This window comes from Cololabis saira, chromosome 23 (assembly GCF_033807715.1).
Source record: "Cololabis saira isolate AMF1-May2022 chromosome 23, fColSai1.1, whole genome shotgun sequence".
Taxonomy (NCBI): Eukaryota; Metazoa; Chordata; class Actinopteri; order Beloniformes; family Belonidae; genus Cololabis; species Cololabis saira.
Window position 1 is genome coordinate 2,434,054 of NC_084609.1, and position 11,947 is coordinate 2,446,000.

At 44.5% G+C, this 11,947-nt stretch overlaps 1 protein-coding gene across 1 annotated transcript in view; it reads left to right on the forward strand.

Annotated features, from left to right (window-relative positions):
- The window catches only part of shank3b (SH3 and multiple ankyrin repeat domains 3b), a 146,492-nt gene that overhangs the window by 72,010 nt on the left and 62,535 nt on the right, over positions 1-11,947 (forward strand). The window contains exon 3 of the mRNA XM_061715197.1: positions 10,364-10,541. Within this exon, the coding sequence (XP_061571181.1) occupies positions 10,368-10,541 (174 nt within the window). The 5' untranslated portion in view covers positions 10,364-10,367. The remainder of the gene's footprint in view (positions 1-10,363; positions 10,542-11,947) is intronic.

Genomic DNA, 11,947 nt, shown 5'->3' on the forward strand with positions numbered 1-11,947 from the left:
TAAAAAAAGGACAACCAATCAGAAGAAGGGGCGGGGCTAATTAAGGCCAGCTAAGCTTGAGGAGTCATTACAGAGTCCCATGACATCACCCACAACTTCCTATGTCAAACCATTCAAAAGTTATGGCAGATAAAAGTATTCTAGGGGGCGCTGTTGAGCCGTTAGGCCACGCCCATTAATGCAAACCATGAAATATCAAATTTATCGCCAAGTCTGGCTTGCATGCAAAAAATGGTGACTTTTGGAGAACTATCAAATATGGACCAATCAGATGAAGGGGAGGCGCGCTTTTTCACGTCTAGCGTCGCCACGGTAACACTTTTGAAAGAGAAAAGTAATGCGTGTAGTCGCAAGATGGAGACGCACATTTTGAGGTATAACACACCTGGGTGCACGTTACGGTTCGGGCCGTATTAATTGCCGAAGGAATGGCATAAATTGCGCCAAAATTACACAATTAATTCAAAATAGCTGACTTCCTGTTCGGTTTCGGCCATGGCTCCAAGAGACTTTTCTTTAAGTTGTGCCATGATACAGGTGTGTACCGATTTTCGTGCATGTACGTCAAACCGTATTGTGGGGCTTGAGGCACAAAGTTTTCCGGGGGGCACTGTTGAGCCGTTAGGCCACGCCCATTAATACAAACCATGAAATATCAAATTTATCGCCAGGCCTGCCTTGCATGCAAAATATGGTGACTTTTGGGGAACTATCAAATATGGATCAATCAGATGAAGAGGGGGCGCGCCTTATGGCATCTAGCGTCGCCACGGTAACACTTTTGAAAGAGAAAAGTAATGCGTGTAGTCGCAGGATGGAGACGCACATTTTGATGTATAACACATCTGGGTTCACGATACGGTTAGGGCCGTATTAATTCTCGAAGGAATGGCATATATTGCTCCAAAATTACGCAATTAATTCAGATTGTTCAAAATGGCCGACTTCCTGTTCGGTTTCGGCCATGGCGCCAAGAGACTTTTCTTTTAGTTGCGACATGATACAGGTGTGTACCGATTTTCGTTCATGTACGTCAAACCGTATTATGGGGCTTGAGGCGCAAAGTTTTTTCTGTCAGAACCAATCAGATGAAGGGTGGGCGCGCTTTTTGGTGTCTAGCGTCGCCACGGTAACGCTTTTGAAAGAGAAAAGTAATGCGTGGTGTCGCAGGATGGAGACGCACATTTTGATATATAACACACTTGGGGGCACGTTACGGTTCGGGCCGTATTAACTGCCGAAGGAATGGCATAAATTTCGCCAAAATGACACGATTAATTCAAAATGGCAGACTTCCTGTTCGGTTTCGGCCACGGCACCAAGAGACTTTTCTTTAAGTTGCGCCATGATACAGGTGTGTACCGAATTTTGTGCATGTACGTCAAACCGTATCGTGGGGCTTGAGGCACAAAGTTTTCAAGGGGGCGCTGTTGAGCCATTTTGCCACGCCCATTAATGCAAACCATGAAATATCAAATTTTTCGCCAGGCCTGACTTGCGTGCAAAATTTGGTGACTTTTTGGGCATGTTTAGGGGGGCAAAAAGGCCTTCCTTTTGTCAGAAAAATAATAATAATAATTAAAGCTGCAAGCAGCGATGAACGGGCCCTCGCACTCACGTCCACCGCCCCCCATAAGCATATCAGAAATGACACCACCCACGAGTCTCTATGTCAAACCATTCAAAAGTTATAGCAGAAAAAAGGAACAACCAATCAGAAGAAGGGGCGGGGCTAATTCAGGCCAATGAAGGTCAAGGACTCCATACAGAGTCTGATGACACCACCCACGACTCTCTATGTCAAACCATTCAAAAGTTATGGCAGAAAATCGGGACAACCAATCAGAAGAAGGGGCGGGGCTAATTCAGGCCAATGAAGGTCAAGGACTCAATACCGAGTCCCATGACACCACCCACGACTCTTTATGTCAAACCATTCAAAAGTTATGGCAGAGAAAAGTATTCTAGGGGGCGCTGTTGAGCCGTTAGGCCACGCCCATTAATGCAAACCATGAAATATCAAATGTATCGCCAGGCCTGGCTTGCATGCAAAATTTGGTGACTTTTGGAGAACTATCAAATATGGACCAATCAGATGAAGGGGACGAGCGCTTTTTCGTGTCTAGCGTCGCCACGGTAACACTTTTGAAAGAGAGAAGTAATGTGCGTCGTCACAGGACAGAGACGAACATTTTGATGTAAAAAAAACACAAAAATTGCTGACAACAGTTTCGGCATATTGCCAGGCTTGAACTCCCAACCTCTGGCACCGAAGACCGCAATAAACTGGCTGAGCTAAGTCTCAGCTATTACTTTCATTTGACCTACTGGCTTAGGACAGACCAACATAGCGATAAAATGTCTGGAACTTTTTTTTCCTAATTTTTTAAATATTTGTAAGTTATAAATATTAGTAAAACCCTACTATTTTAATTATTACTTTTTCTGTAACCATTCTGCCAAGGTTGTAACCGGGCTGAGCTGGGAATATTTCTGACGTCACCACATTACAGGGAACTGATTGGTCGGGGGGCGGGGCCGTCATCACCCTACTCGCCACTGATTGGTCGGGGGGCGGAGCCGTCATCACCCTACTCGCCACTGATTGGTCGGGGGGCGGGGCCGTCATCACCATACTCGCCACTGATTGGTCGGGGGGCGGGGCCGTCATCACCATACTCGCCACTGATTGGTCGGGGGGCGGGGCCGTCATCACCCTACTCGCCACTGATCGGTCGGGGGGCGGGACCGTCATCACCCTACTCGCCACTGATTGGTCGGGGGGCGGGGCCGTCATCACCCTACTCGCCACTGATTGGTCAGGGGGCGGGGCCGGCAGATGTTTGAATCAGGAAGCGGGAGTCAGCGCGAGAGCGACTGGCGGCTCGCGGCGATTTTATTATAAAAAAAGGACAACCAATCAGAAGAAGGGGCGGGGCTAATTCAGGCCAATGAAGGTCAAGGACTCCATAAAGAATCTGATGACACCACCCACGACTCTCTATGTCAAACCATTCAAAAGTTATAGCAGAAAATCGGGACAACCAATCAGAAGAAGGGGCGGGGCTAATTAAGGCCAACGAAGCTTAAGGACTCATTACAGAGTCCCATGACACCACCCACGACTCTCTATGTGAAACCATTCAAAAGTTATGGCAGAGAAAAGTATTCTAGGGGGCGCTGTTGAGCCGTTAGGCCACGCCCATTAATGCAAACCATGAAATATCAAATGTATCGCCAGGCCTGGCTTGCATGCCAAATTTGGTGACTTTTGGAGAACTATCAAATATGGACCAATCAGATGAAGGGTGGGTGCGCTTTTTCGCGTCTAGCATCGCCACAGTAACACTTTTGAAAGAGAAGAGTAATGCGTGTAGTCGCACGATGGTGACGCACATTTTGATGTATAACACACCTGGGTGCACGTTACGGTTCGGGCTGAATTAACTGCCGAAGGAATGGCATAAATTGCGCCAAAATTACACAATTAATTCAAAATGGCTGACTTCCTGTTCGGTTTCGGCCATGGCTCCAAGAGACTTTTCTTTAAGTTGCGACATGATACAGGTGTGTACCGATTTTCGTGCATGTACGTCAAACCGTATTGTGGGGCTTGAGGCACAAAGTTTTCCGGGGGGCGCTGTTGAGCCATTTTGCCACGCCCATTAATGCAAACCATGAAATATCAAATTTATCGCCAGGCCTGGCTTGCATGCCAAATTTGGTGCCTTTTGGGGAACTATCAAATATGGACCAATCAGATGAAGGGGGGGTGCGCTTGTTGGCGTCTAGCGTCGCCACGGTAACACTTTCGAAAGAGAAAAGTAATGCGTGTAGTCGCAGGATGGAGACGCACATTTTGATGTATAACACATCTGGGTTCACGATACGGTTCGGGCTGAATTAACTCTCGAAGGAATGGCATATATTGCTCCAAAATTACGCAATTAATTCAGAATGTTCAAAATGGCCGACTTCCTGTTCGGTTTCGGCCATGGCGCCAAGAGACTTTTCTTTTAGTTGCGACATGATACAGGTGTGTACCGATTTTCGTTCATGTACGTCAAACCGTATTGTGGGGCTTGAGGCACAAAGTTTTTTCTGTCGAACCAATCAGATGAAGGGTGGGCGCGCTTTTTGACGTCTAGCGCCGCCACGGTAGCGCTTTTGAAAGAGAAAAGTAATGCGTGTTGTCGCAGGATGGAGACGCACATTTTGATGTGTAACACACTCGGGGGCACGTTATGGTTCGGGCTGAATTAACTTTCGAAGGAATGGCATAAATTTCGCCAAAATGACACGACTAATTCAAAATGGCCGACATCCTGTTCGGTTTCGGGCATGACCCCAAGAGACTTTTGTTTAAGTTGTCCCATGATACAGGTGTGTACTGATTTTCGTGCATGTAAGTCAAACCGTATCGTGGGGCTTGAGGCACAAAGTTTTCCGGGGGGCGCTGTTGAGCCATTTTGCCACGCCCATTAATGCAAACCATTAAATATCAAATTTTTCGCCAGGCCTGACTAGGGTGCAAAATTTGGTGACTTTTTGGGCATGTTAAGGGGGGCAAAAAGGCCTTCACTTTGTCAGGAAAATAATAATAATAATAATAATAATAATAATAATAATAAAAATTCCTGCAAATACAATAGGGCCTTCGCACTGCAAGTGCTCGGGCCCTAATAACGCGAAGAATTCCTACAGATACAATAGGGCCTTCGCACTGAAGGTGCTCGGGCCCTAATAATAAAAATTAAAGCTGCAAGCAGCGATGAACGGGCCCTCGCACTCACGTCCACCGCCCCCCATAAGCATATCAGAAAAGACACCACCCACAACTCTCTATGTCAAACCATTCAAAAGTTATAGCAGAAAAAAGGAACAACCAATCAGAGGAAGGGGCGGGGCTAATTCAGGCCAATGAAGGTCAAGGACTCCATAAAGAATCTGATGACACCACCCACGACTCTCTATGTAAAACCATTCCAAAGTTATAGCAGAAAATCGGGACAACCAATCAGAAGAAGGGGCGGGGCTAATTAAGGCCATCGAAGCTTAAGGACTCATTACAGAGTCCCATGACACCACCCACAACTTCCTATGTCAAACCATTCAAAAGTTATGGCAGAGAAAAGTATTCTAGGGGGCGCTGTTGAGCCGTTAGGCCACGCCCATTAATGCAAACCATGAAATATCACATTTATCGCCAAGTCTGTCTTGCATGTAAAATTTGGTGACTTTTGGAGAACTATTAAATATGGACCAATCAGATTTCAAAATGGCCGACTTCCTGTTCGGTTTCGGCCATGGCTCCAAGAGACTTTTCTTTAAGTTGCGCCATGATACAGGTGTGTACCGATTTTCGTGCATGTACATCAAACCGTATTGTGGGGCTTGAGGCACAAAGTTTTCCGGGGGGCGCTGTTGAGCCATTTTGCCACGCCCATTAATGAAAACCATGAAATATCAAATTTATCGCCAGGCCTGGCTTGCATGCCAAATTTGGTGCCTTTTGGGGAACTATCAAATATGGACCAATCAGATGAAGGGGGGTGCGCTTGTTGGCGTCTAGCGTCGCCACGGTAACACTTTTGAAAGAGAAAAGTAATGCACGTAGTCGCAGGATGGAGACGCACATTTTGATGTATAACACATCTGGGTGCTCGTTACGGTTCGGGCCGTATTAACTGCCGAAGGAATGGCATGAATTTCGCCAAAATTACACGATTAATTCAAAATGGCCGACATCCTTTTCGGTTTCGGGCATGACTCCAAGAGACTTTTCTTTAAGTTGTGCCATGATACAGGTGTGTACTGATTTTCGTGCATGTACGTCAAACCGTATTGTGGGGCTTGAGGCACAAAGTTTTCTAGGGGGCGCTGTTGAGCCGTTAGACCACGCCCATTAATGCAAACCATTAAATATCAAATTTTTCGCCAGGCCTGGTTTGCGTGCAAAATTTGGTGACTTTTTGGGCACGTTTAGGGGGGCAAAAAGGCCCTCCTTTCGTCAGAAAAATAATAATAATAATAACGCGAAGAATTCCTACAGATACAATAGGGCCTTCGCACTGAAGGTGCTCGGGCCCTAAAAATACAAATAATTCCTACAGATACAATAGGGCCTTCGCACTGAAGGTGCTCGGGCCCTAATAATAATAATGACATCTTAGGAAGGAGGTTACCAGAACTTTTTTAACTTTTTTAACTTTTTTTTTTTTTTAAGATATGTTTGCATAACTTAAACACACAGAAATGTATTAGCACTATGATATATTATACATTTGATCATCCAGGATCATCCTGTCAGACTGGGGAAGCGGTTAAAGGGTCTATAAATAGCCATGTTACAGTAAGTTAATTGGAAAATTTCAAAAGGTGAAACAATCAGTAGTTTAAGGGGAAAATAAACTCAGAACTGGTCCAAATTGAATAGTATGACTGTATAATACTATCATCAATATCTTAAAGGAATCTGGCCACAAAATACTCTGATTGTTTCCAGCTTGGCCCTTAAAGAGGTCTCTGAATATACAAGTCAAACATCTATGATGTGTACCAACAAGGAAATCAAACTTTGTCGTAGGACAACAGTGAAGACATCATTGGAAAGGTCTTGACCTCAGGAGCAACATATGTCAATATGAGATTTGTGGGCAATTCCTGCTCCCCAGGTGTGCCCTTTGAACCTTGTACCTGTGACACTTTTGAAGGCCTGTAGTTCAACAACAAAATCTGCTAGAAACATGGGGTCAACAGTTTTGGAAAGCTCTGCACCTCTACTATCATGCCCGACAGTAGACCAATAGGGGGCGCCACTGAATAGGGTCAAAACCTATAAAAACATGATTTCACCCTCTTACCAATACAAAAGTCAAAATCAGACCAGACAGGCGTGCTTCCCACCCTTAAAAACATATAATAAGCTTGTAAAGTTCGTGATCACAGTTTTATAAGCGCTAATTCATTGGAACTACAAAAGCTATGACGTAGCACAATGCTGTGTATTGTAACTTGGCACAAATTGTAGTTCTGTAACCTCCTTCCGGTTTTGGGTTAAGATGTTGACATTAGGGTTCAGAAATCATATATCCGCTCATTTTTCAACAGACAAAGTGTGACCATAAAATGTATATTTATATTGTGAGTAGATGTATGTGATGGAAAAGATCAATATATGCATTTATTAGTGTACATTAGTGCTATTTTAACGTTTTGTCCTGCTGCCTATCTCGCCGACAGGAAGGGTTGTGTTCAATGCCGTAACGTATTAAGCAACGTTTCAAAACAGATCTTTCAGACCTCATCCCTCGATCTATTTTGTTTCTATGAAGTGTTAATGTGGTTTATAATTTGTTTTAATATGGCGTGACTTCTAAACAAGAGCATTTAGTTCAGTATACCCGCAGTATTAACGTTTTGTCCTGCTGCTCTATTTCGCCGACAGAAAGAGTTGCGTTCAGTGGCGTAAGTTTCAAAACAGATCTTTCAGACTTCATAGTACTATATCCGTGGTGTTCCCTTTAAAACCTCAAAAACACACTGCTAAACAGCGTTAAGAACGTGTTTTTACAAACTGACAGTAACAAACAGCCCCTTGCACGACAAAAACGCATAAATTAGCCACTATAACAAAGAATAATATGTAAATAATAATAATGTATATATCACGACCACGGATCCCATTGACTTTGCATAGTACCATATCCGTGGTGCTCACACGGAATTATACCACTTTCCGTGTTGGTACCACGGAAAATAGTGGTGAGAGGTCGTGGGCATTTCACGGATTTTTGTGAGATCAGGTTGGAATGTTCACTTGAAACAGGATCTGTGATCAGAATTTATATGTTATATCAAAATGTCCCATTACAGTAGGAAGTAACTAGTGTTAATCTCATAAACTAACGATTTAACTTCTCAGTTGAATCTCATGCAGAACCAAGTTTGGTTAGAGTTCCTCTTCTGACCACTAGGGTCTGGATTCACACCTGGATCCAGGTCTGGAACCAGGTCTGATCACTTGGTATTGATCAAGACCTGGACTGTTTCTGATCACTTCGTATTGATCAAGACCTGGACTGTTTCCAATCACTTCGTATTGATCAAAACCTGGACTGTTTTCAGGACTACGACGGTGGTTCACTTCTTACCGGGGTACATCGCCATGGTAACTTATGCTGATAAGCTAACCTGCTCCGGAGCAGGTTATGTTCGAGATACAGATCGCCGGGTATAAAAGCACCGCCCACTGACCAATCAGCTCTCTTGGAAAATGGCATGCCCTTTCGAAGAGAATCCAGTGGAGCTTGGTGCGCGGATCGTGAGAGGATCCCTCCGATCTTCTTCTTGTCATTTTTTTTTCTGTTTGCTGCAAGTAATGTCAATGCTATTTCATTGTGCTTTTGTAAACTGATATCATCCTAAAACAGAGAGTGATAGAAACACTAAAGCCTTGTACTTGTTGTACTTCTAAGATATGAAAGTGAGCCTACTTACCGCTTTGAATTATGTTTTTATATTTATTTTTTATTTGCTCCCATGTGCGTTTCACTCCGCTGGGGTTGCAGCTGAAGGGATGAGGCTACAATTGTCATACACGCCATACGAATACATCTAAGCAACACATGCATTTAACAGAATAGACAACTGTAATTATAGTCAGATCTACTTATGCCCTAATGATGGGGCAGTGATGTTTATATCCCTATGAACTTACGCATTTATACAGTCAGCGATCTTTTGCCAGCTGTCTTTCCTGCATTTTGCAGCTGCAACTGTGTTGCTTTTTGCCTGTATTATATGCCTATACTCATCATATTTCCGTAAAATTATTGTTTGCTCTTCGCTACTGAAGTAAGCGGCTCTGACAGCGGACTTCTCCATGCTTGCGATTGGTCATGCGCTGAAAACACCGCCCCTTTTATGTGCACGCGCTCATATCCAGATTGGAGAAACCTGGGTTGATCTACCGAGTTGATAACCACCGTCGTGTGACCGCTTAGCGTGATTGCAATTGTCCGGGTTAGTGAATCTGGATAAGGAAAAGATATCCTGGATATGTTGAACTTGCTTCGTAGTACAGGCCCCTGGACTGTTTCTGATCACTAGTATTGATCAGGACTTGGACTGTTTCTGATCACTAGTATTGATCAGGACTTGGACAGCCGGCTGATTTAAAGCCCCCTCTGCGGTGGGTGATGGAGGTTTAGAGAGTCAGCAGGTACCGAGGAACGGTTCCACTCAGTCGCCATGGCAACAGTGATCACAGAGACCAGGAGGCTTTTTTTAACACACTCACACACTCACACACTCACACACTCACACACTCACACACTCACACACTCACACACACACACACACTCATGTGACAGCGAGGTTAGAACAGGATTCCCCGTATTCCAGTTTCCATGACAACCGGAGTGGAGCTGGTGCTCCATCTGCCCCTCCTCATCCCTTCATCATCCATTCATCAATTCAAATCATCAAAATTATAACAAATAAAGGCTTAACATATCTTGCTTTGCATGTAATGAGATTATTTAATATATTAGTTTCACCTTTTAAATTGAATTATTGAAATAAATTAACTTTTACACCATATTCTTCACCTGTATCTACATTCTACATCTGGGCTGATGTGGACGTATGTAGCATAGCAGGCTAGTTCAGTAGCTAGCATAGCAGGCTAGTTCATCTCCTAGCATAGCAGGCTAGTTCAGCTCCTAGCATAGCAGGCTAGTTCAGTAGCTAGCATAGCAGGCTAGTTCAGCTGCTAGCATAGGAGGCTAGTTCAGTTGCTAGCATAGGAGGCTAGTTCAGTAGCTAGCATAGGAGGCTAGTTCAGCTGCTAGCATAGGAGGCTAGTTCAGTAGCTAGCATAGCAGGCTAGTTCAGTTGCTAGCATAGGAGGCTAGTTCAGCTGCTAGCATAGCAGGCTAGTTCAGTTGCTAGCATAGGAGGCTAGTTCAGTAGCTAGCATAGCAGGCTAGTTCAGTAGCTAGCATAGCAGGCTAGTTCAGCTGCTATCATAGCAGGCTAGTTCAGTAGCTAGCATGGTTGTCTGTCTGTACAGTCCTGCAAGTGCAATGCTATGAAAGAACTTTAAACTTTAAATCAAGGCATTTTGCTTTTTCATATAAAATAAACACATTTCTATGCAGTTTAGAAGTTTTGGGGATGTTCCATTTTTTGGTTTCTGCGCTGCTGATGTTGCTGCTGAAATCGGGGCGTCCCTTATTTCTGTTTCTGGTGGCGACGCTGCGTTAGCGGCTTCTGTGTGTCTCTGTTTTGCTGCGCTGTGATTGGTCGCTGTGATTGGTCGCCGTGGCGGCAGCCTCTAACCGTTCCTCCTGTCTTCCAGCCACATGCCTCTGAGTCCGGCTGCCGACACCAAACATGATCGCCCGCGGCAACAGGCGGTTACTAACGGCAACCCCACAGGCTCTGCTGTTGCCAGGGACGACGACGACGACGGGGAAGACTCGCCCCCAGGAAACAACACCGTGGTCCGCATCGGCATCCCGGATCTGCAGCAGACGGTAACACACCTGTAACACACCTGTACCAGACCTGTAACTGACCTGTAACACACCTGTAACTGACACATAACAGACCTGTAACGGACCTGTAACTGACCTGTAACACACCTGATACACACCTGTAACACACCTGTAACTGACACATAACGGACCTGTAACGGACCTGTAACAGACCTGTAACGGACCTGTAACACACCTGTAACACACCTGTAACACACCTGTAACACACCTGGGCAGATAAAGGTGCACACTTCACCTGAAAGCTGGGAGGGAATATGTCAAATTCATAAAGATCCTGCACTTGGTGACAAGTTTTTGATATTTGGCATGGTGTTAGTTATGGACATAAGGTTTTCAAACAAATGGTGACGCCCCCTAGTGGCCGGTTTGCAGAACATTCTAAATGTCTCCCACCAAAAAGACCAAAGGTCAAATCTCAGCTTCTCTTAGTCCTAGATTGGTGTAGATTGTCACTTTCTCTACTATTTTGGTGCCAGGAATTCAATTCTGAAATAAATTTCCTATTTCAAGGTCATGTTGAAGGTCAAATTTCATTTTCAAGGTCATTTTTTGTACAACAATCTCCATATCTCTAGAATTAAGTCACATAGAAAGATTATAGAGGATTTAGATCCTATTTTCACCCCCAAGGAAATGCAGTTTTCTGGTTATTGGACAGATCACTATCACTGTAGTGTCAATAATCTGATTGGGTGAGAACAGTGGCTTCATTCATTCATTCATTCATTCATTCATTCATTCATTCATTCATTCAGGCTTAAGATGAACAGAACCTCAGAACTAAGTCACAGTGAAAGAATTGGATTTTATTAAAATAACACACAAAAAACTTCAGGTGTGCATATTTAAAGGAGCCGTCTGTAAGAAATGTCCAAAACTGGTACTGCAGTCACTTCCGAAACAATACTGACTTGGTGATTGGGAGATGGGTGGAGGGTGGAGCTTCAGAAACAATACTGACTTGGTGATTGGGAGATAGGTGGAGGGTGGAGCTTCAGAAACAATACTGACTTGGTGATTGGGAGATAGGTGGAGGGTGGAGCTTCAGAAACAATACTGACTTGGTGATTGGGAGATAGGTGGAGGGTGGAACTTCAGAAACAATACTGACTTGGTGATTGGGAGATAGGTGGAGGGTGGAGCTTCAGAAACAATACTGACTTGGTGATTGGGAGATAGGTGGAGGGTGGAGCTTCAGAAACAATACTGACTTGGTGATTGGGAGATAGGTGGAGGGTGGAGCTTCAGAAACAATACTGACTTGGTGATTGGGAGATAGGTGGAGGGTGGAGCTTCAGAAACAATACTGACTTGGTGATTGGGAGATAGGTGGAGGGTGGAGCTTCAGAAACAATACTGACTTGGTGATTGGGAGATAGGTGGAG